The following is a 24,165-nucleotide window of genomic DNA, read 5'->3' on the forward strand; positions in this document are numbered from 1 at the left end:
GTTAGCACTTTTGTTGCATTTTCTAATAATTTTTTCTTGCACTTTCAAATTGAATTCAACCTCTTATCCCACATGAACACACATTTCAAGAAATAATTTAAGAGAAGATGATGGGAGTTTGCATGGATGCCTAAAAAACAATAGCTCTGGAGGCAACCACACAACGTTGGATTTGAAGAGACGAGAAAGGCCACATGCTGAGTAAGTCACAGTTTTCAGGATGCTGCAAAACCATTGCAGAATTTTAGCACTGGTCTGAAGTGAATCAGACAATGTTGAATTTTTTGTAAATACTCCTTACAAAAAGAAACTGAAAAAAAGCATGTTTAAGCTGGCCATTCTTGTTTTGAAGGATAAGCAGCCCAGTCTGGTTTTTTGCCAAAATTCCCCCTCCCCACCACAATTTGCTCTTGAAGTTGCTGTTAGTCAGCTGCATCTGGGGGAGCAGACAGCAACCCCAGCCAAGATTTTCCGAGGGGAAACTGGTATGACACCCTGGAACAAAATGTATGTGGAGGGAGGCTTTTCAGCTGTTTCTCTTGCAAAATAAAGATGGCCAGAGAAAGTGTGCTTAAAACAACAACCACCAGTTTTTAACTTTAACATGCAGCTTTTAATTATTGATTCAGCATTTTGCATATCCTTCATCTGACCTTAATTTCTAAGGCAGCTTTCAAATGCACAGGAAAAAACAGGATATAGCAAAGCTGGGGCTGTGATTTCAAGCAGGGGGGTGGGTGAGACTGACCCTTTATCCACTGGCAGCTTTTCAACTAAAAAACAACTCCCTCCCTGGCAAGCTGCTTTTCTGCCACAGAGGGTTGTCGTCACTGTGTTCCAAGTGAGTGTCTAACATTTTGCAACTAGAACCCTGCAGGGTAAATACAATGTGGCAGGGAGTACATGTGTTGTTGACACACAGAGAGAAACAAGCTCACGGTCACTCACCACTCCTCTGCTGAAAAGCATTCAAAGGCTGTTTTCAATTTACATTAAATTTTATCCTTACAACAGCCCTGTGAGGGAGGTCAGGTTGAGTGACTGTAGCTCACCCAATGAGCTTCATGTCCTAATGGGACTCTTATCCATGTCCTAATGTCCATTGGTCTCTTTAGTCCTAACCCAGCACTCTAACCACTATAGCACACTGTCTCCAACTCTTAAGTATTGGTAAATACAAATGAACAGCGATACTGGGAACCAGATTAAAGAGCTTTGTAGAAATGGGCAAAAATGTTTCATCGATATTATAACCAACACTCAAGTTGGCAGGGCAGAGTTAAAACTATGGAACTTCCTCCTGCAGGAGGCAGGACCTAGATGGCTTTAAAAGAGGATTAGGCAAATTCATGGAAGAGGAAAAGGCTGTCAATGGCTAGTAGCCACAATGGCCATGCTCTGGCTCCACAGTTGGAGGCAGTAATGCCTCTGAATGCCAGTTGCTGGGAGCCACAGGAGGGGAGAAGGCCCTTGTGCTCAGGTCATACTTGCAGGTTTCCTGCTGGAGCATCTGGTCAGCCACTGTGAGAACAGGACTCTGGGCTAGATTCAGCAGGTCTTTGCAGGGAAAGTGGCAGGGCAAGAAAAGATGGCTCTAAAAGAGGATTAGAGAAAGTCATGGAGAAGGCTATCAATGGCTACTAGTCACAGCAGCAATGCTCTGCCTTCACACTCAGAGGTAGTAATGCTTCTAAATACCAGTTGCTGGAAACCACATGCAGGGAGGGTTGTTCTTGTGCTTGGATCCTACTTGCAGGTTTTCCAGAGGCATTTGGTTGGCCACTGTAAGAACAGGATGCTGGCCTAATCAAGCAGGGATCTTGTTACATTCTTACAAGTTTTACACCAATATTTACAGACATGCTAGTGATATGTGCTCAAAACAGTCACTACTTCTGACCGGTTTTCCATGCACACATTTGAAACCTCCCCCCCCCCTTCTTTTTGCAGGCAGTGGGGAGAGAGATTTCTCCAGCACAACCTGAAAAATGCAATCTGAGTGTCGTAGCAAACCCAGAAAAGGAAGTTAAGGCAGGGCAAAGCAGACAAAGGGTGTGGAGAAATAAAAGAAAGAAAGAAAGAAAGAAAGAAAGAAAGAAAGAAAGAAAGACCTTTTCCTCACTTCTGCATGGTATGAGAAGGGAGGGTGTGATTAGGCTGCTCTCTAGGGAGATGAAAGCCCTGTGCAAAATATAGCCATTGTTGCAACAGCCAAGAACCATTTTCCGCTGACTAGGTAATCACCATCTGCGTGCCAATAGTTCACTTCAGCAATCAGCCCAGCTTTCATTGCTCATTCAGTGGGCCACTGACACTAACTCCAGGGGGCCCTGGGGGCCTGGGCACACACAAAATTTTCACTGTGGGTGCCCAGCCTCTGCCGCAGCCCGCTGCCTCCACAGTCAGAGACATAAAGCTTATGAAGTACCAGTTACTACCATTGCACTGTGGAGAGCGTACTAACTTATGGTCTCTGTGTGTGGTTTGGGAGCTGCACAGCCAGGGAAAAAACAATGCTATCCAGGGTCGTAAAGACTGCAGAGAGAATTATTGGGTGCACTCTTCCCACCTTAGATCAAATCTATGCTGCCAGGTGCCATAAGAAAGCGGCAGAGATAGCACATGACAGTACGCACCCCGGAAATGATCTCTTTCAGCTTCTGCCTTCTGGAAGAAGGTATAGGGTTATAAAGGCCAGGACTAGCCGCCTGAGAAACAGTTTCTACGCTAATGCAATTCTGGCTCTAAACGCAGCATAAGGGGTCTCTGTAGTATAGTGTATTTTAAAATGGAGTTTTAGAGTTTTTAGGGGTTTTTGAATGTTTTATGTAGTTTTGTAGTAGTTTTATGCAGTTTGTATGTTGTTTTATGTAGTTTTGTGGTAGGTTTATGTAGTTTTAATGTAGTTTTATGTAGTTTTTCAATTTCATTGTTCTGCAAGGGACAATGACAATAAAGATATCGTAATCGTACTCTTGTGCTTGAATCCTGCTTGAGAACTTTCCATTGGGGCATCTGGTTGGCTCCTGTGAGACCAGTGTGCTGGACTGGATGGGTCATTGGCCTCATCCAGCAACCTCTTCATATGTTAACGACATATCAGAAAATAATAAAAATCCCAAGCACCGAACCCATTTCCCCTTAAATTCATGCTAACAGGGTTTCAGGTGGCCAAGCATGCAGGTGCAACATAATTCCTGAATAATGGTCCACAAAAGGTAACAGGTATGTAGGATGCTATTGTGCTAAATTAGAGGTAGCTAGGGCCCTCCAGGGCTGAAGGAATTTGATCTGGCCCCGGGAATTGTTGCCAAACATTCATTTAGTTACAGTAAAAGAATTCCCTGTGCTCATGGATTAATTTCTAACTAACAAGGGAAAGGTGTTTACAAGTTATATGAAACAGAAATATTATAAATGTTGTGACATTCAGAATCACATTGAAAGTGCTGGTGGTTTACTACAAAGCCTTAAAGAGCTTGGAGCCCGGATAACCAAAGAAGGAACTTTTGGAAGAGCTCTGCTACTGGATAAGGCGAAAGGTCCATTGAGCCAAGCATCCTGTTCTCACAGCAGCAAAACAGGTGCTCCAAAGGGAAGCACACATAATAACCAGTGTATAGTGTAGTGGTTAGAGCACCAGACTAGGGACCTGTGAAGGACCAGGGTTCAAATCCCCATTCAGCCATGAAACTCATTGGGTGACATTCAGCCGATCATTGCTTCTCAGCATAGCCCAACTCACAGGATTGCTGTGAGGATAAAATGGGGAGGAAGAGAACTTTGAAGAGCTCCTTGGAAGAATAGTGGGATATAAACACAATAAAACAAACAAACAAGTTAACCAGTGTCCTCATTACATTGGAAGTGATCAAGGAGAAGGCCTCTGGGTACGGTGCCCCATTTACAGAATAAATTCCCCAAGGCCAAGTTCAATATCAAGTTCATCCTGTGGCAACACTAATAACATACTGCCCAGACCTTTCCATATTTATTGATAAAAATATATATGGACTGCTGTTATCATAAAAAAATCAAAGAAGTTTACAGCAATAAAAACATAAAACCATAAAAAGTTAAAAACATACTCTACATCAACTACATATTTATACGGGAACCTACTGAGAAGATCCATTTAAAAAGCAACTGTATCCAAAGAAACTATTGTGAAAATAAGAAATATTTTGGGGGGTGTGCCAAATTGTGTCTTCGTTCAGGTCTGCCCCTGCTGTGTATGGTGACCTGCCACAAGGCTAATGTGGCACATCAAGGCTCACAGATAGCTTGCTTTAGGGAGTAGTAAGAAAAATGTGTGTGTGGTTGTGTTAGGGAGGCAAACAAAGAGGCCATAAAGATCCAAGCAGCCTGCATCATCCTTCCATGCGGTGCAGAAGATTTTCACACATGCCAGCTATAAATGTATGGCAATATGTGATTTGCTGTGATTCTGCCTTGCAGGGGATTGTACTGCATTCATTCATTCAGCCTTTATTGGCATAATTTAGACAATAGTAATCAGAAAAGAAAAAACCATCCATAGTACATTAGTAATTCAGAAGTATTAAACCCATAAAATAGGGTTGCCATACGTCCGTTTTTTTCTGGATATGTCCTCTTTTCCAGGGGTAAAATGCCTGCCTTGGGAGAGTTTTAAAATTTGCCAAAATGTCGGGGGGGGGGGTGTTTCTTTGCTACCCTCGCTCCCACTTTAGGTACAGCTCTATTGGGCGCACCTCCTGTCATTCAGCAGCGCTGCAAAGCTCATTGTGTCAAGGCATTCTCTTACCTACCTACATCCCGCCCTCCGCCACCATTGGATCTGGCATCTCCTGCCTGCTGACTTGATTCGCTTCGGGGCCTGCTTTTCAAGTGGCTTTGCAAGCCTGGTTGGGTGACAGCAGCATCCATCAGCCCTCCCTTCAAATTAATTGGGTGAAAACGACGTCTCTCCAGTCAGCATCCTGCCCCATCAGAGGGGGCTGTGATCAACAGCAGGTATAGGCAAACTCACTGCAGATGGTGACAGCAGCCACGAAATTAAAAGACGCCTGCTTCTTGGGAGAAGGGCAATGACAGGCCTAGACAGCATCTTGAGAAGTAGAGACGTCACCTTGCCAACAAAGGTCCGTATAGTTAAAGCCATGGTTTTCCCAGTAGTGATGTATGGAAGTGAGAGCTGGACCATAAAGAAGGCTGATCGCCGAAGAATTGATGCTTTTGAATTATGGTGCTGGAGAAGACTCTTGAGAGTCCCATGGACTGCAAGAAGATCAAACGCATCCATTCTTAATGAAATCAGCCCTGAGTGCTCACTGGAAGGACAGATCGTGAAGCTGAGGCTCCAGTACTTTGGCCACCTCATGAGAAGAGAAGACTCCCTGGAGAAGACACTGATGCTGGGAAAGATGGAGGGCACAAGGAGAAGGGGGCGACAGAGGACGAGATGGTTGGATAGTGTTTTCGAGGTTACCGGCATGAGTTTGACCAAACTGCGGGAGGTAGTGGAGGACAGAGGTGCCTGGCGTGCTCTGGTCCAGGGGGTCACGAAGAGTCGGACACGACTAAACGACTAAACAACAACAACATAGGCAAACTCAGCCCTCCAGATGTTTTGGGACTACAACTCCCATCATCCCTAGCTAACAGGACCAGTGGTCAGGGATGGTGGGAGTTGCAGTCCCAAAACATCTGGAGGGCCAAGATTGCCTATGCCTGATCAACAGTTTTGCAGGAAAAGGCCAGAGAAGCAACTTGGCTGCTGTGTGGTGGGATTTCCTGTTCTGGAGAGGTCAGCTGTTCCCAACCCCTCTTTTTCTCACTCCCACCCTTTTCTGTCTCATTCCCTCTTTTTTTCCCTTCCTACCGCCCTTTCTCCCTCCCCTGCCTCATCTCCACAGTGCCAGGGCTTCACCTCGGTCTGTGTCTCTCTCCCTGCCCCCCTCGCCCGCACCCTCTCCCCCTTTTCTCTGGAAACTTGGTGGTGTCTCTTGGACTCTTTGGGATTTTATACCTAGTGATGTGTAACTTACAGGATGGCCAGTAGCGGTGGCGCTTCCTGCTTTGCAAAGATTTTCTGGCTATTTAATTCACATCCTCTTGCCGGGAAGAAAAAAGGGGGGAGTGATGTATGTTTTTGAGTGAGCAACATACTGGGGAGTGCAAAATGCTTTTTGCTGCAATTAGCCACCCCAAATCAAGCCTCTTGTTTTTATTTGGGCAAATTCAGCTCACCTGCCTTGTCCCTCCCGGATTGGACTCCTGATTTCCCCCTCCTGCTCCCTCCTTCCTTCTCTGCCGGGGAGAGAAATCTTTCCTGTACGGATGGTAGGATGAGAAATTGCCTCTTGGGTCCAATGTATCGTGGGCAATATAGTAAATAGTGCAAGATGTCTTCCACCTGCGGTTGCCCACATGTACAGAGTCTGTCTTCGTATGGCACCCTGTTATATCGTCTGTCTAGGATAGCAGAGGGCATAGCTTGAAAACAAAGCTCAGTAAAAGTGAATAAAGTTGCCTCATCTAAAGCTGACATTTGTTCTATTGCCAAAGAAGGTCACAGTCAATGGGAAGAATTACTACCAGGATCTGCAGAGATTAAGCAGAGAAAATTCAAGAGGTCTAATCAATCTACCAGAGTATCAAATAAAAATTATGCTCCAGATTTAGCAGATTGGACTGTCCCAGAAGAAGAGGATTTGCTGAGTAATTTTATTAACCTACCAGATAAAGAACAAAGTAACATTCTCATCAAACTAGCAAAGTTACAGTCCAGGTTGATCCTAATACAACAGCATAGACAACAAAATGCTGGTGAAATAATTGTCAACCAAGCCTTTCACCCATAACCTGTCTCTCCAAAATGTCACTCTTTGACAGCTATACCCTCAATGAAAGGTGGTAGAGCCATTGGAGGTCTAGTGTGCTTCATCTCCACAAAGTTGAATGCAACTACAACAGCCATGACTCCATGTAACCCATTTGCAACTGCTACTGTGGTTATAGTCTTGAAAGTATGCTTAATGCTGTTTAATGTCTACAATACCACCTTGTAAAAAAAAAAAAACCAAAAAAACCCCAAAACACCACTACTGTAAATACTATCTGAACAGAACTAGGGACTTATATAGAATCTCTGGAATCACTATAACCTACTGCAGTGTTTATCATTTCAGGGGGTACGCATGGGAGCCAATGATGCAAATTTGTACACCCATTACAATCAAGATTCCGGAACCAGATATTCACTTAGCTGGTGGTACTTCCCGTTTGTCTAAAGATCATAGGTGTAATTATTCAAGGCTCTGCTTAGCCCAAGGTTCACCTCCTTCATACGGATTATTTAAAAGCTATTCATACTGCAACTCAGCTACCTCTGTATCTCAGGATACTGCCAAAAAGAACAGGTGGCTGTGAATTACAATAAAACCAAATAAATTAAATAAAAATTGTCCAGTAGCACCTTAGTTTGTTCTGGGTATAAGCTTTCGTGTGCATGCACACTTCTTCAGATACACTGAAACAGAAGTCACCAGACCCTTATATAGAGAGGGAGGGTGGGGTGGGGTTTTTCTCAGAAGGGTAGTAGGAGATGGGTGATTGACTCAATGGGTATGGTAAACGACTGTTAACGACTGCAATTTGTCCTACAGGAAAAAGCAAGGAATAGTATGCAGGTGACCAAAAATATCTTTAGCATATGTAATGAGACAAGAATCCAACATCTCTATTCAGACCAGGTCTCTCCATAGTTTTCAGTTTAGTAATAAGTTGTAATTCAGCAACTTCTCTTTCAAGTCTACTTCTGAAATTCTTTTGTAATAAGACAGCTGCTTTGAGATCCTGTATTGAATGTCCTGGGAGATTGAAGTGTTCTCCTACTGGCTTCTCTGTCTTGTGATTCCTGATGTCAGATTTATGTCCATTTATCCTTTGGCGTAGGGTTTGGCCTGTTTGTCCAATATAGAGAGCTGAAGGGCACTGCTGGCATTTGATGGCATACACAATGTTAGAAGATGAGCAATTAAATAGGCCTGAGATGGTATGTTTGCTGTTGCTGGGTCCAGCAATGGTGTTGTCTGGGTGTATGTGGCAGCAAAGTTGGCACTGGGGTTTATTGCAGGCTCTGGTACCAGTGTCCATGTTAAGTCTGGTTGCTGTATTATTGTGGGTGAGGAGTTGTTTAAGACTGGGTGGCTGTCTGTGGGCAATGAAAGGTCTTCCTCCCAGAGCTTGAGAAAGAGAACTTGGGAGCTGTATGTGATTACTAGTGGTGTTCTGTTATTTTCTCTTTTGGGTCCGTCCTGCAGCAAGTTCTCTCTGGGTATCAGTCTGGCTTTGTTGATCTGTTGTTTAACTTCATCAGGCGGATATTTTAGTTCCAAAAAGGTTTGCTGCAGATCTCTTAGGTGAGAATCCCTGTCTGTAGAGTTGGAACAGATGAGGCTATAACATACAGCCTGACTATATACAATTGACTGTTTGGGATGGTAGCTGGAAACATGTACAGTGGTACCTCGGGTTACATACGCTTCAGGTTACAGACTCCGCTAACCCAGAAATATTACCTCGGGTTAAGAACTTTGCTTCAGGATGAGAACAGAAATCGAGCAGCAGCAGCGCGGCGACACCGGGAGGCCCCCATTAGCTAAAGTGGTGCTTCAGGTTAAGAACAGTTTCAGGTTAAGAACGGACCTCTGGAACAAATTAAGTTCTTAACCCGAGGTACCACTGTAGATATGTTTGTCGGTCAGTTGGTTTTTGGTATAAGGTGGTGTCTATGCGCCCATCCTGTATTTTTATAGTAGTGTCCAGAAAATGTATTTCTTGCATAGATTGGTTCATTGTTAGGTTGATGGTGGGGTGAAAGTCATTGAATGTCTGGTGGAAGGTGTCCATGGTCTGCTGACCATGTGTCCAGAGAATAAAAATATCATCAATGTATTGCAGGTACAAGAGAGGTTTGAGTGGGTAAGAGTTTAGGAAGCGTTGTTCCAAATCTGCCGTGGAGATGTTGGCATACTGTGGGGCCATGCGGGTGCCCATTGCTGTGCCGCTGATCTGGAGGAACAGGTCATCTCCAAATCTGAAGTGGTTGTGGGTGAGGACAAAATGGCAGAGTTTGGTAGCAAAGTCCACTGTGATTTTATCTGAAATGGTGTTCCTTATAGCTTGTAATCCATCGTTGTGTGGCATGTTGATGTACAGGGATTCCACCCTCCAGTGGAATGAATGACACCCTCCAGTGAGGCTGTAGCCACATCAGAGCCTCTGTTATTATTATCCTTGGAGACTGAAAAGTTACCTGGACTCTCCAAGGTGAAGACCTTGGGCCTGCCTCCACTGCTCTGACAACCGTAACCAGTTCCCAAGGAAACAGGATGTCCTACGTCATATGTTCTAATTTCATTTAACTTCAAGCTCCAATTCTATAAATGTAACACACTCAACAGGAAGCGGAACATGTTCTGCTTCCAAGGCAAAGTTCACAAACGAAAACACCTACTTCCGGGTTTGCAGCATTCTTAATGCAAGTTGTCCATAAACTACGGTAAGCTGTTCTTAAACCAAGCTGCCATTGTACTCCGTTTGTGGGGGTGCTGTAAAATGCTGGGTTCACACTGCAAAACAATTGCAAAACTTTGGTACTGGTTTGGAGGGGATCCCAGATTTCAGGGTTTGTAGTTAATGAAGCTAAAGTCAATCTTACAACATGGCACTGTGAGTAACAGTGGATCATTATCTGCACTTGGTCATTTTCATGGCACCTTTGACAGGAGCATGGTGTTTAAGAAGCCTGCAAACTCACCTCCCCAACCTCTCTCTAGCCTGTCAAGGATTGTGAGATTTATGGGTGCAGAACTTTCTCAATATTTATCAAATGTTCCTGAATGTTCTGAAAACAACTCGCAGCTGTCGTGTATCAAGTTAGTCATGTGAGACTCAAGGTCACTACCCAGTGGAAGATAATGTATCTTCCTGCCTGCTGGGCAGTTTATCAGTCAGTCTTTTCTTTCTTTCTGTTTTTCTGTCTGGTTTTTGCTTCTGTAACTGCACACGCTCCTAAGAGTATATGATTTTGTACCTTACTAGGGATCCAGTAAGTCCTGTATGCTTTTGAACCTCAGTAAACTATTACTGAAGAATTCTGTTACCTGTGTGTGTTTTACTCTTCTCCTACTCTGCCTTTTCCCTTTCACTGGAGTTGAGGCATGGAAACTGGAGGGGCGTTTGATTTTGCACCAGCCCTGTCAAAGCTCACACAACTCACAGAGCAACTTGTCTAGACAACCAAGAGAAGCCTTGACCCCAGCTGCCCCCTCTGTGGTTGCCCTATGGTCAGTAGGGTCAATGGTCACAAAGGATGGGAGTTGTTGCCCAGCAAAGGAAGGCTGTACACAAGCATATCTGTGGTGCAATGCATCAACATCGATTAAACTTTTTAGTTGCTTGTTACCTAAAAGGTACCCAAGCAACTCAAATTTATAAGCCATTTCTTACAGAATCATAAGAGCCTGCTGGATCAGGCCAAAGGCCCCTCTAGTCCAACATCTTGCCATCACAGTGGCCACCCAGATGCCCCAATGGGCAGTGTGCAGGCAGGATTCAAGCACAAGAGCACGTTCCTCTCCAGTAGTTTCCAGCAACTGTCATTGCTTCAGAAGCATTACTGCCTCTGACAATGACAGCACAGCATAGCCTTCATCATTGACTAGTAGTCTTCCTCCTCCATGAATTTGTTCAATTCTCTTTCAAAGCCTCCAAGTTGGTGGCCATCACTGCCTTCTGTGGGAGTGAGTTCCACAATTTAACTGTGCACCTCATGCACCTCATGAAGGACTTTTTTTCCTCCCTGTCCTGAATCTCCCAATTCAGCTTTGTTGGGTGTTCAGGAGTTCCAGGGTTATGAGAGAGAGGGAGGGAGGGAAACTTCTCTGTCCACTTTCTCTATCCAGGGTGGCGTTGTGGCTTTAGGTTTTTAATTGGTTTTAATGTAAGTTGCTTTGAGTTTGCCCTGTAAGAAGAGTGATTAACAAATTCAGTAAATGATGATTTACTGGGGGGCAAGAGGATGAGGCAGCCAAGAAGCACTAGTGGGCACTGGGGTGGCACTGACCCAGCCACTTCCATTGAAAGCTACAGCCAGTTGAAACAAAGAGCAAGAGTCATGCCACCTCTTTGCCTGAAAGGTGGAGGAGGAGGTACTCTTAGGGCTTTACACGAAAGGAGGAGTTTTTAGCATTTTATGCACAGCTGCACACTTGCCATATGTGTAAAGGCACAGCAACACAACTAGGTTCCTCAGCTCTGAAATGCAGAGCACAGAGGTCCCACACCCCCTCAAAGATGGATTTGCATGGGAGAAAGACCTGCACATATAAACACAGGCAACTCCCAATTTATGCTGAAGGAGCATCTCCACCCCCATCATTCAGCCCGGACACAGTGCCGAGGGCCTTCTGGCGGTTCCCTCATTGCGAGAAATGAGGTTACAGGGAACCAGACAGAGGGCCTTCTCACCCTGTGGAATACCCTCCCTTCAGATGTGAAGGAAATAAGCAGCTATCCTATCTTTAAAAGACATCTGAAGGCAGCCCTGTTTAGGGAAGTTTTGAATATTTAATGCTGTATTGTTGTTAACACTCAATTGGGAGCCGCCCAGAATGGCTGGGGAAACTCAGCCAGATGGGCGGGGTATAAATAATAAATGATTATTATTATATTATATTACATGGGCGTCACATTCCAAGGCACCCTGCATTTAAGTGTACAGTGGTACCTTGGGTTACATACGCTTCAGGTTACATACGCTTCAAGTTACAGACTCCGCTAACCCAGAAATAGTACCTTGGGTTAAGAACTTTGCTTCAGGATGAGAACAGAAATTGTGCTCCGGCAGCGTGGCAGCAGCAGGAGGCCCCATTAGCTAAAGTGGTGCTTCAGGTTAAGAACAGTTTCAGGTTAAGAACGGACCTCTGGAACGAATTAAGTACTTAACCCGAGGTATCACTGTATATTTAAAACACCATTTAATATAAAAAAATCCTGAAGCGTTTCTGTTAGGGATTATTGGGGCAGAAATTCCCCCCCCCCCAAAAAAAAATTAAGTTGTTTATGTATGTGAGGAACTGTCAGCTTCTAACCTGCCTCCTATTATTCTCATTTGTGATTTCCCTATTTGCCTTTGATATATGTTTTCAGAGCAATCTTACAACTTATAAACTTTCTCTGCTGCTCTGCGGTATTTGCTTTGATCCACCCTCATTAGCATGCTCTAGCCGGTAACTGTCCAGTTCTTATCTTACTAGTCTGTTCACTGCGACCTTGAATGTGCTTTTTGTATTCCTATGTGCACAGCACAAGGGATTGGATATGGCAAGAAATTAGAATTCCCTATTACAGCAGTCTTCTATTAGACAGGCTCTCCACCTTTTCAGGTGCCTTTTGAGGTCCCCAGACAAGTCTTTTAAATGATTTTAATTGTCCTTTTAAAATCATTCTCCAGCTCGCGCTGTTTGTATTCATAAAGCACCTTTAAAATTACAGGCTTTTCATCTGTGGTGATGTCGTTCTTTACACACTTCAGCTTAAGAGGAGCATCTGGAATTCATTTCATAGCACTAATGAGCTGTCTTGTCCTTAACTGGGACTTCAAAGAGAATTTGCTAGTCATTTGAACTGGTGTTCAGCAGAGAGAACGCTTTTTACATGCAAGCACTTTTAGTGTTGGTATTTTTAAGCTGCCTTTCTCATTTCTCTAAACAAACTTCTTTCTATTAAACTTGCTAGGTTTTTATTTAATCCAAATGATTCTGAGCAATGAATATACTTTATTTTATTTTATTTCCTAATGTGCTTGGGAGAAACTCAGCTGGTCAGTCACTTACTTTAAAAGGCTGTTTTTGTCTTCAAGCCTAAGAAATCTTCTTAATTAGCGGAGCTTTGACAAGTCCTGGGTTCTTATCTCTTCTCACTTCCCTACTACATTTGCAGGCGAGATTCTCTTACATGCTTCTCTCACATGCGTTCCCAAGGTAACCTGGCTATATCAGTTTGGAGGTCAAGTTTACCTCTGAGTGAACTCGGCTAGCAGCAGAGAAACAGGTTTTCTTTGCTTTGCATTTTGGGCCTTTGAAACAGGCTCTCTTTGCTTTGCATTTTGGGCCTTTGCAACCAAATACTTGATTGTTTCCTCTCTAAATTGGTGATTAAAATAAATGCCTTTTAATTGACTACTTCATTGGAATGGTGGGAGCCCCCCCTCCCTCTGCTCAGGGCCAGGATCCTGAAACTCCACAGGAGCAGGAGGATAGTATCAACCTAGAGCAATGGTTTGCAGAGGGACACAGTTCAGAGACTGATAGTTGTGCCGAACTGGGAGAACAACAAGGGGAAGAGGAACAGGAGGAGAGAGAGCTGGTTGACACCCCCTCACTGGAACATAGCTGTCAACGTTTCCCTTTTTTAAAGGGAAATTCCCTTATTCTGAATAGGATTCCTCGCAAGAAAAGGGAAAAGTTGACAGCTATGCACTAGAAAGCATGCAGCCTATCAGTCCTAGAGCTAGACAATTGGATAGGGTAGCCTCTCAGAAGGCTCAATGTGTCGGGATCTCCGCTCGGCCAAGTTGATAAAACTCATTTTCCGGCCGAGCCTTTGGAATCGCCCTCCCAACGAATAATTAACGACCTGAGCCTCTGATAAGGCCTCGGGCACATTCCATTCAGCAGAGAATCCAAAATAGGACACGGAACTGATGAGATTTATGGCTACATCGCTATGCTTTATTTCTTACTACGCAGACAGCAAAGAAATATACATCCTCTTCTCTATGAAAAGCAGAGAGCAACTGAAACAAAGGAACAGGAAACCACTAACGTCACATCCCGTCTCCTCTCCCATGAGACTTCCAACAGCCTGGAATGTCTCTGGAATGTAAACAGAGTCCTGTGACTCTATGCAGCTGCTCAGTGGCAAACAGAAACTAACACAATGGTGGAGGGATCACGTGGTTAGGAGACGGGAGGACAGAAATAGCTAGAGGGAACTGGGAGGAACTCAATTGGGAGCACCTGCATGGTGAGAATGGACGCTGGATTTTGTGCTGTGTTTAATAAACCTTTCTGTTGCTGTAAAAGACTGCTTTTGCTTTGTGCTGTTATCTACAGAGATGGGGGCGGGATAAGCCTTGCCTCGCAGCCTGACATAAGCCCTGATAAGGACACCTGTTGATGGGGAAATTTTTCATTGCCTAGCAACTTGTTCAAGGCTATTTACAAGTTTCTTCTAGAATATTCCGACAATCACAATCTTCTCAGAACTGTTGGGAAAAGAGGCACCTTTCTCCACCTATGGTGGGGCTGCCCACAGGGTTTTTGTGGGGATTAAATGAAGAGGGGAAGAACCATGTATGAAACCGTGACCTTCCTGGAGCAAAAATGTGGGCTATAAATGCAAATTAATAACAATACATCTTAAGGTCTTAATAAGTAGACAAATTGTTCTCACGCCCACAGTTTCTCCACATACCCCTAGTTAGTTAAAATACTTTTTAACCCTACCACGGCAGCTAACATGAAAATAGAAAACGGTTATCAAACAGCTCAGCAATAAAATCTAGAGGGGGAAAAACAGGATGAATAAGACATTTCAGTGACATTTAGTTCTACTCTGAGTTTCAAGGTTGATCCAAGATGTCATCCTGGGTTTCCCACATCTTCCCATTTAAACTAATGTGATAATAAATCCAAATTATTTATTGGGTTCCCAGTGTTACTGAACATGGTTACTTGATCCTAGAAGTGGAACAGGGAAGTTCAAAACTCAGCAAGTGTTTCAAGAAGCATAAATAACTGTCCTTCCAGATTGAGTTTTTTACCTCAACGAAGGTAACCTCCGGTTGCGGGCAGGATCCGTTCCAGAGCTCTGGTCGGATCCCGATGTCTCCGCAACCGGAGGGACCACTTCTGCGCATGCGCACGCGGCAAAACACTTCTGGGTTTGCTGCTTTCGCAACCCGAAATTTACGTTACCCAAGGGTAACGTGAGCGCAGGTGCCACTGTATTATTATTATTATTATTATTATTATTATTATTATTATTATTATTATGTTAATGGGGGTGAGGGAAAGGTCTGCAAGGGTCTTTCACTTGTGTTTGCTGAAACGTAAGTGGGAGCCCTGATTGCACAGCGGATCCGACTAGGGTTCAAGCAAATTTGAGCAGGAAACCTTGCAGTGCAGCCTTGCTCAATGCAAGAAGGTCAAGAACTAAGCTGTTGGAGCTGATGCAGGTGGGGATGTCGCTGCTGTGATCCCACCCATGGTTTGAATGTTCATGGGTTCAGCTGAAAGTGTGCACCTGCCTCACGGAGTGTGGCAACCTGGTATACTGGCACTATGTACCACAATCCTGCTTCATGCATTCTGTGTGTGTGTGTGTGTGTGTGTGTGTGTGAGAGAGAGAGAGAGAGAGAGAGAGAGAGAGAGAGAGAGAGAGAGAGAACATGTGAACCTAAGAAAAGCCCTGCTGGATCAGGCCAATGGCCCATCCAGTTCAGCATCCTGTGTTCACAGTGGCCAACCAAATGATCCAAAGGGAACCAGCAAGCAGGATTTGAGCACAAAAGCTCTTCTCCATCCACCTTCTCCAGGCCATGGATAATTTCATAAACGTCTATCATACTGTGTCTTCTTCATCTTTCCTCTAAACTAAAAAGTCCCAAATGCTGCAGCCTTTCTTCATAGGGGAATTGCTCCATCCCCTTGATAATTTTGGTTGCCCTTTTCTGAACCTTTTCCAGCTCCGCAATATCATTTTGGGGGTGAGGTAATCAATTGTTTCTACAAGGGTCTCCTGCAGATGCCACTATATCAGGAAGTCCATTTCATATGTTGTAGGAATCAGAGCTTGAATGTGAAGGCACATACCTTTGGATCTCCCTTCCAGTGGCATAGCGGGCGGGGCGGGCGGGCAGAGAGGCGGTGGCCCTGGGCACAAAATTATGAGAGGCTGTACCCTACAACAGGCTCCCTTGTGTGGCTGAGCTCCTGCTGCCTTCCGGAACCACAGGGAGGCAAGCTGCACCTGGGCAGGGGCCTTCGGGACAGCAGTGGTGCCTCCTTCTCCTTGTGGCCAGCAAAGAGATGTCTGACCATGCCATGCCCCTGGGCTGGCTGAGCTGGGAGGTGGCAAAACCACCAAGCCAAAAAGGCATGCAGCTGCCACCACCACTAGCAGCAGTGCCGGCAGCCATGTGCCTCGTGGGCTCTGCACATGCCCCCACCCCGGTTGCCCAATCCACCAAGGGGGCGCAACATTTGCCCCACCCTGAGCACCGGCAACCCACATTATGGCATTGCTCCCTCCTGTTACATATCAGGCCTGTGTCATGTTCATTATCCAGTTGTTGCCTGCTGAATCCTTGTTTTCAACAGGCTCTTAAAGTGGATTTTAAAAAAATCCAGTCTGTGTCTGTTTCGGATTTGAAATCGTTTTCATACGTATATTGAAGTGTTTTTTAGATTTTTTTGCTGTTAAATTTCTCTGAGATGTTTCAGAGGAAATGAGTCACAAATGTATTCATGTAATTAATATATTGTGACTAAGGATACTGTGAGCTACGGTAATTATGTCCTGCCTGGAAAAGATGGACTTAGAAAGCTTTTCTGCTTAGTCTGAAGACCACCTCCCTCTAAAATACAAAATCAGCTGATAAACAAGATAAAAGCCCTTGAGGCTGGAGAAGGGGGTGGGGGGAGACACACAAATAACTAAGGACTAAGGTAAAGGACCCCTGGACGGTTAAGTCCAGTCAAAGGTGACTATGGGGTTGCGGCACTCATCTCGCTTTCAGGCCGAGGGAAACGGCGCTTGTCCACAGACAGCTTTCCGGGTCATGTGGCCAGCAGGACTAAACCACTTCTGGCGCAACGGAACACTGTACAGTGGTACCTCGGGTTACATACGCTTCAGGTTACAGACTCCGCTAACCCAGAAATAGTCTTCAGGTTAAGAACTTTGCTTCAGGATGAGAACAGAAATCATGCTCCGGCAGCGCAGCAGCAGCAGGAGGCCCCATTAGCTAAAGTGGTGCTTCAGGTTAAGAACAGTTTCAGGTTAAGTACGGACCTCCGGAACGAATTAAGTACTTAACCCGAGGTACCACTGTAACAGAAACCAGAGCGCATGGAAACGCCGTTTATCTTCCGGCCCAAGCGGTACCTATTTATCTACTTGAACTGGAGTGCTTTCGAACTGCTAGGGCAGGAGCTGGGACAGAGCAACGGGAGCTCACTCCATCGCAGGGATTCAAACCACCAACCTTCTGATTGACCCTCCTCCATGAATATAGCTGTTTACTTGGCCGTTTTCCTATGTCGTGAAGGATGAAATTTCAATTCAGTGGAGCAGGGTCAAGATATTAACTGGTATGCGTGAAATTTCAGATATAGCTATATAATCCCTAGTGTAGTAAGATAAGACCTTTGGAGCAGGCATTTAAAAAAAAAAATTTATGAACCACCCTACTAGATAGGCCATTGGCCTGATCCAGCAGTCAGGCTCTTGTGCTTCTCCCTAAACTATAAAGCCCCAAACACTTTTGCTTTTCCTCCCATAGGAGCTTCTTCAAATCCTTGGGTGGTTTTGGTTGTCATCTTCTGCACACTTTGCAGTTCTGGTTGGGATTCATCTGTCTCAGGAAAAAATGGATGAAAGATGAAGAGAGCAGGTTAGAGTTACAGGAGGGGGGGGAAGGGGAGCAAGGAGGCAAAGGGGAGCAAGGAGGCAAAGGAGGCAGCAAGCAAGCAGAGGGAGGGAGGGAGACAAATGGACCAACGGAGGAAGAGGGATGGAGATGGAGGAGAGCAGACCCAACCCAATGGCCAAGGAGGAAGTCACTAGGGGAGCACAAAAGGCAGTGAAAAGCAAACCTTTTGAGTTTCTGGTCCATGGTCTCTCTGGCCTTCAGAAGCGCCAATGCAGCTCCTTACAAAGACTCAAGGGATTGGAGGGGGTGTATGTGCCAATACAGCTCCTTGCCAAGGGCACAAGGGAGTCTAGGTACCCCTATGTTTCCACTGACTTGCAATTACTACTTGTGCTGCCAAGATCATATATGAGACCAGTTCTTTGGACAATATATCTGTTAGTATGTGAGCGCCAACTCTTGGGGTTCCTTTTCTTTGTCTCAGCAGAGTTCCTCAGGCAGCCACACTGACTAACACAGACACTGACGGCCTCACCACACTGCATGCCCTGATAAGGACACCTGTTGCTGGGGAGAATTATTGTTACTAAGCAACTGTTCAAGGCTGTGCTTTGAGGCTCGTTACAAGTTCCTTTTGGCAATACACCAACAACAGCTACATTTGTATCATCAAAAATATTCAATAACATTACCGTAGTTTTGGACAACTAACAATAGTTTCTTCAGTAATACAGTATTTATCATTTCTGCCAAAATTAAATACCAATAATCTTGCACCAATTTACATTCCTACCAGAAAACCACCAATCCTTTCTGATATCCATGTTTCAGCTGCTGTGTTTAAAGATGCAGGAGGATGAGACTTGCAGAGGGAGGTCCAGCACCCCACTTGTCACTTTCCCCCCAGGATAACAAGGAACCATTAATGAGCACTCTCTCTGTTCGGTCAGTCAGCCAGCTACAAATCCACCTAACAGTTACTTCGTCTAGCCCACATTTTGTTAACAATTTTAACAATTTCTCTGCAAGAATGTCATGGAGGACAAGCTACACTATGTCCACAGCTTTCCCGATACACCAAGCCTGTAACTCTACCAAAAAAAGAAATGTGATTTGTCTGGCATGACTTGTTTTTGAGACTCCCATGGCGGATCTTAGTAATCACAGCATCCTTTTCTAAGCACTCACAGACAAACTGTTTAATGATCTGTCCTAGATGTCAAGCTGATCGGTTGGTACTAGGTACCTGTCAAATGAGCCTCATCAACTCAGAGAATGACCTGCAATGCTCCTGCAAATGATCTCAAGCTGGGGTGTGAGGGTTCAGTTGAACCCTGAGGTACCCTGGGCCTAAGATGCTCAGGTCTTTGTAACTTAATACAAGGACCTTGAGCCTGTATCGGTAGGAGACAGGAAGCCAGTGCAGCTGTTCTAAAAATGGTGTCCCCAGCCAGAAGTTCCCATCAGCAATCTGGCCACAGCATTCTTACCCCAGCTGGAACTTCCAAACCAGGCCCAAGGGCAGCCCCACATAGAGCTCATTGCAGTAATCCAGCTTTAATGTTACCAACACATGGACTACAGTGGCCAGGCTGTCCCTGCTCAGGAACTGGCCAACCAGTCAAATATGTTAAGTGTTAAATCACTTTTGGAATTGCAGCCCCAGGAGAGGAATGGGGGGGGGGTGTTTCCTAACACCTCTCAGGACCCTTAACAAACTACAATCCCCTGGATGTTTTGGAGTAAGCCATGGCTGGTTACAATGGCATGATGACACTTTAAATATATAGTTTAGTTGGGCCACACACACCCAAACCTTCCTGGCCCTGGAAATAAAGTGAGGTTGGAGATCTCTCAAAGACACCACAATCAAAGAGATTTGCAACCAAGCTAAATAGCCCCAGGGTCTCATAGCATAGCATTATTGAGCTGGAAGGGACCCAAGGGTCATCTAGTCCAATCCCCTGCAATGCAGGAATCATAGCTAACAAATAATAGACCCATCATGGAATTGTAGGGTCTGCTAAGAGACTACAATTAAACACTTTTAAATTACATTTTGTTTTAATGGGAAATAATTCCAGCACTTTCTTGATTCACCCATTGAAATGAATGGGACTAAAAAATGGTGGAAAGGTGACTCTAGTCTGTTTTTTATGATAAGTAGGGAGGGGACAAGCTGACAGTCTTCTATCAAATTGCTCAGTAAAAAATAAACCTGTTCCAATTTGCAGCATTACAGGAAAAGACACAGGGATCATGAATAGCTTATTGAGCAGCTGTCACATAATTTTTAAAAACCTCATTAATGTTGTTTTAAAAATACAGTAACTTCTTATTGTAGTTGCATTTACCGGTAGTTATTTTGCTTTATTGGGTAGATCTATGTCACTCACCACCACCAAAGTTCTGACTGCAGGCCTTATGACTGGGGTGGAGAGGGAGAGGAGACATCACCATCTGTCCAATGGAGCTGTAGTCCAGTTTCCCGTAAAATGAAAACAAGCTTTTCTATATTTGCCCGTAAGCAATCCATTAGGCCAGCCATCTGCACAAGCAAGATTCAGCTGTTCCGTTTTGAGGCAAGTGGGTTTTACCATCCAACAATAATGTGAGAAATAAATATTATTTAACAGCTCAGACTGTAATGCTTTAAAATTGCAACGGGGCCACGAGTTGCAAATGTAAAGGTCTAATCCAGCTCCGTTGACGTCAATGGGAAGCCTTTCCATTAGATTCCACAGAGGGTTGGATATGGCCCCCAAAAAGTATTAGGAAGGGAAAGGGTAGTCAACTACTGTGCTTAGAAAGTATATTATTTAAAATAAAAAATAAAAAACACTTGGGAAGCCTAGCTTAATTCTCATCCCCAATCTATGAAATTTCTATACCTGAAGCTCCCAAAATGTTTCCCATGGGTGTGGGTGTGTGCAAAATTGATACGTTGAATTCAAGGATGAGACTCCGATGGGAATTTAAATACTTTGCTCCCTAAAAGTCCAACCCAAGTCAAAAACAATTTCTTGGGAAGCAACTGAAATGTTACAGTCACAGTTCCAGGTATTAGGCATGCAAAATCTTCCATTCTGACCTATTTCCACTTTGTCCTGGACGGAACCGATTCTTGCTGTGTGTACAAAATGGCCCAAATAGAAGGGTGGTTTAGGCATAATACAGTTGGATTAACACATGAATCAACTTTTGATCCGGGAGACCCAACCCCTTTTTCCCTGACTCTAAAGTTTCTATGGGTCAACATCAATGCATTGCCTAAGATGCTTGCAAGCACCACACAGGTACCATTTGCATTACTCACCAATAGTTTAAGGCTACTTATGGACAGTGACCCTTCCATGAAAATGAGGACTGGGGCAAGGGAGAGGGAGTTGCAGGCCAGAGCACAGGGCAGCATGACAGCTGTGCTTTTATCACTGAGCTGCATTTCTAGAAGGCAGGACAAAATGGCGGGCAGCTGAAGTCTTCAAACCAAAAGCAGCCCAATATGAGATTCATACCTACACACAAAGGGGTTCTCTCTGTGCCAACGTTTCAAAGTCCTAGGTAGGTTCAGAGTATGGAAATTCTGGCACAAGCACCTTCCCAAACGAGTCATGAGAGAAGCAACGGCAGTGAACTCTACCAGAATCTCACTCAAAACAAAACAATGCTACGTTCAGGCAGAGGAATCCAACTGTATTAGGAATCCAAAAAGTCACTATAGCCAATGAAATCAACACTTCAAAAAATTCCCCCGAAATCCTGATGTTCAGAGTCAGTCTAACGAAAGATGCATCATCATCAGGACTGAACAAACTGACAATTTACCCCAATAAAACTGATGTGGGTTTTTTTAAATGTGGTTTTTCTACACCCGATTGACAAGCTCAGCAGGTAGGCTGCAAACCTGATGGTCTATACCTGTCAATAGCTCCAAAGCAGGGTGGGCCTTGAACCAGCTACCCTTAGATTGAAGCCTTCCTTTGGACCCCTGGCCTGCACCAATTCACACCCAAGCAAATTGCAGGAGATGTGCTCAAGAGTTCATGCAATCCACACACACCCAACCAACCTAAAATAAAACTCAGGCTAAAAAATACTGGTTGCAAGCCTCCCCCTTCTTTTTGAAAACCTGGGATCTTTCCCCTCCAACTCACCTACAAGAGTTTTGCAAAACCCTACCAGCCTTTGGCGAGGACGGTCTTTGCATGTTAGCCCTTTACCTCATGTCTCCGTAGGCCCCTGTGTAGCTCTCCATCCACGGAGGGAGCTCCGTCTTGATGCAGTCAGCGGCAGGGGCAAAGGGCATCCTGCCCACCATGCCCCCGGGGTACAACACATTGGATGGTTGGAGCGTGCCACCCTCTTGTTCCAATGGGCCCTGGCTCCTGGTATAGCCAAAATAGGCGGGGGGGCCACCTTCATAGAGTTGCCCTTCCTCGGTGAAGAAGTGGTGCCGTCTCTGGCCGGGAGGGCCAGCATAGTGGGGCGCCAAGGCAGCAGGCACGTCTCCAGCACGCCGGCACTGCGGCTCCCAAGCAGCACTGCCGGGTGCGTACTCCAATGGGCTCTCTTGCTTGATGCACCCCCCATGGGAGGCTAGGGCCAGCTGAAAGTTGTAGTAGTTGCGGTTCGGGAAGGTCCCCAACGGCTCCTCCAGCTCCAGAGAGCACTTGTAGAGGCTTGGGTGGCCCGGCATGTCCATGGCCAGCACGCCCTCGCCACCACCAGCGCCTCCCTTCTTGGCTTCCACGATCTTGCAGCCGTCCAGTGTCAGGGGCCGAGGGTGCGCGCCAGCGAACATGCTGTTGCTGTGGGTCGCCGCCATTTCGCCGACGCCAGGCGCTTCCACCGCCAAGCCCATGGAGGTGGAGACGGCTTTGCGCAGCTCCTTGGCACTCACGCCCAGGTAGTCAGTTTTGTCGGAAGGGGCTTCCTCACCTCCTCCGCGAGGCTCGCCTCCTTCTGCTTTTTGCTGAAGACTGCTGTTGCCCAGAATGTCTTTGAAGTCCCCGGGACGACTCTGGAAAGAGAAGCCTCCCAGCAGGGCCAGAGAATACGGAGCGGACGACGAGGGCGAGGACAAGGACGCCTCCCCCCCATCTGGGGACTGCAGCGTTTTGCTCACCTGGGACTGCTCTTCCAGCAGCAGGTAAGAGGGCGAACCCGAGTCTTGCTGGTAGGCGCTGGGCTCTTGCAAGCGGGACCCCGAGGAAGACGACCCTTCCGTCGCGGACGCCGACGCCTGGTGGCTGGGGCCAGCCTCCTCTCGCAAGGATCCGGGGCTCTGAAACACTTCGCGGACATTCTTAAACAGGTTCTGGAAGGCGCTCCGAAAAGCCTTCGCTGGCGGCCGAGGATTGACCCTGCCCAGACTGACGGGCACGTCCATGATCTCTCCTGGATGCTGATGTCGCTGGAGGGCAGGGCGGTGGGGGTCAGCCTGCTGTGCTACTTCTCTTTGGCCCGGGGCAGGTCCTGGAGACTCCTCGACTGGGCGGGGTGTCAGCTGAGAGAACCAGGCTCTTCTACTAGCTTCCGACGGAGACCAGTAGCCGCAGGGCCACCCTTGGGTCGTGGGGCGCACGCGAGGCGCTCCTAAGTTGGAGCAGGTGCAGTGTCAATGGTGTGCGAGAGAAGAGCCGGTCGACCCTGGCCTATCGGATCCGACGTCCCCTGCCTCTGGAAAAGTAGAAGTCAAGGCTCTACTCCGCTGGGGGTGGGGGGTTCTTTTTTGTTTTTTCAACCTTCCCAGCCGGAGCAAAGACGCAGTCGTTGGCAGTTGTTGCTGCCGCTGCTGTTGTTGCAAACTGACGCCTCTTGCAGGGGTGAGCTGAAGTTACAACCGGGAGAGAGAGAACGGACGGACTGACGCTTTGGAGGCAAGGCAGACGAACCACCCGAAGAAAATGAACTCGAGCGCGCAGGGAGGGCGGAGACAGAGGCGGACGTTGGCGAACCGGAGGGAGGCTTGTGAGTCAGAAGGCCGGGGAGGAGAGGCTAGACTGGCCGCCCAATCGGCTCAGCGGCCGAGGAGATCCCCTGGATCCGGGGCGGAGAGATCGGCAACAAGTCGCGGTTGGTGGGGTATGAACAGGAGAAGTGGCTTCCCTGGTCTGGCCACACCGCGCGCGCTCGCGCTCGGCTCAGCTGCAGAGCCGTAGCTACGGGCGCCGGTAAGCGGCGGAAGCCAGCCGGTTTTTTTTGCTCTGGGTTGTTGCAAAAATGTGTCCTTTGTTCGTTCCCTGGATAGGCAGAGCCCAATTTCCTATCAAGGAATAGAGTCAGGAGCAACGAGAGTAGGTAAAACCAGGCTTTATTTCTAAAACATTATCTCAAAAGAATTAAATCTATCTTTTCCCCTTTGTCCATGTCAAGTGGACACAACTTTTGTGTCAGAGTCCAGTTCATTAAATTTGCACTTGCTGTTCCAAAAACAAAACAAAAATGTTCATTAGTGA

The 24,165-nt window shown here is 46.0% G+C and overlaps 1 protein-coding gene across 1 annotated transcript in view; it reads right to left on the bottom strand.

Annotated features, from left to right (window-relative positions):
* LOC128406030 (androgen receptor-like) overlaps positions 1 to 23,668 on the bottom strand; it is a 434,506-nt gene extending 410,838 nt beyond the window's left edge. The window contains exon 1 of the mRNA XM_053373087.1: positions 21,928 to 23,668. Within this exon, the coding sequence (XP_053229062.1) occupies positions 21,928 to 23,096 (1,169 nt within the window). The 5' untranslated portion in view covers positions 23,097 to 23,668. The remainder of the gene's footprint in view (positions 1 to 21,927) is intronic.
* Positions 23,669 to 24,165: the final 497 nt, after the last annotated feature.

The sequence above is a fragment of the Podarcis raffonei genome, chromosome W, assembly GCF_027172205.1.
Source record: "Podarcis raffonei isolate rPodRaf1 chromosome W, rPodRaf1.pri, whole genome shotgun sequence".
In the NCBI taxonomy this organism is placed as follows: domain Eukaryota; kingdom Metazoa; phylum Chordata; class Lepidosauria; order Squamata; family Lacertidae; genus Podarcis; species Podarcis raffonei.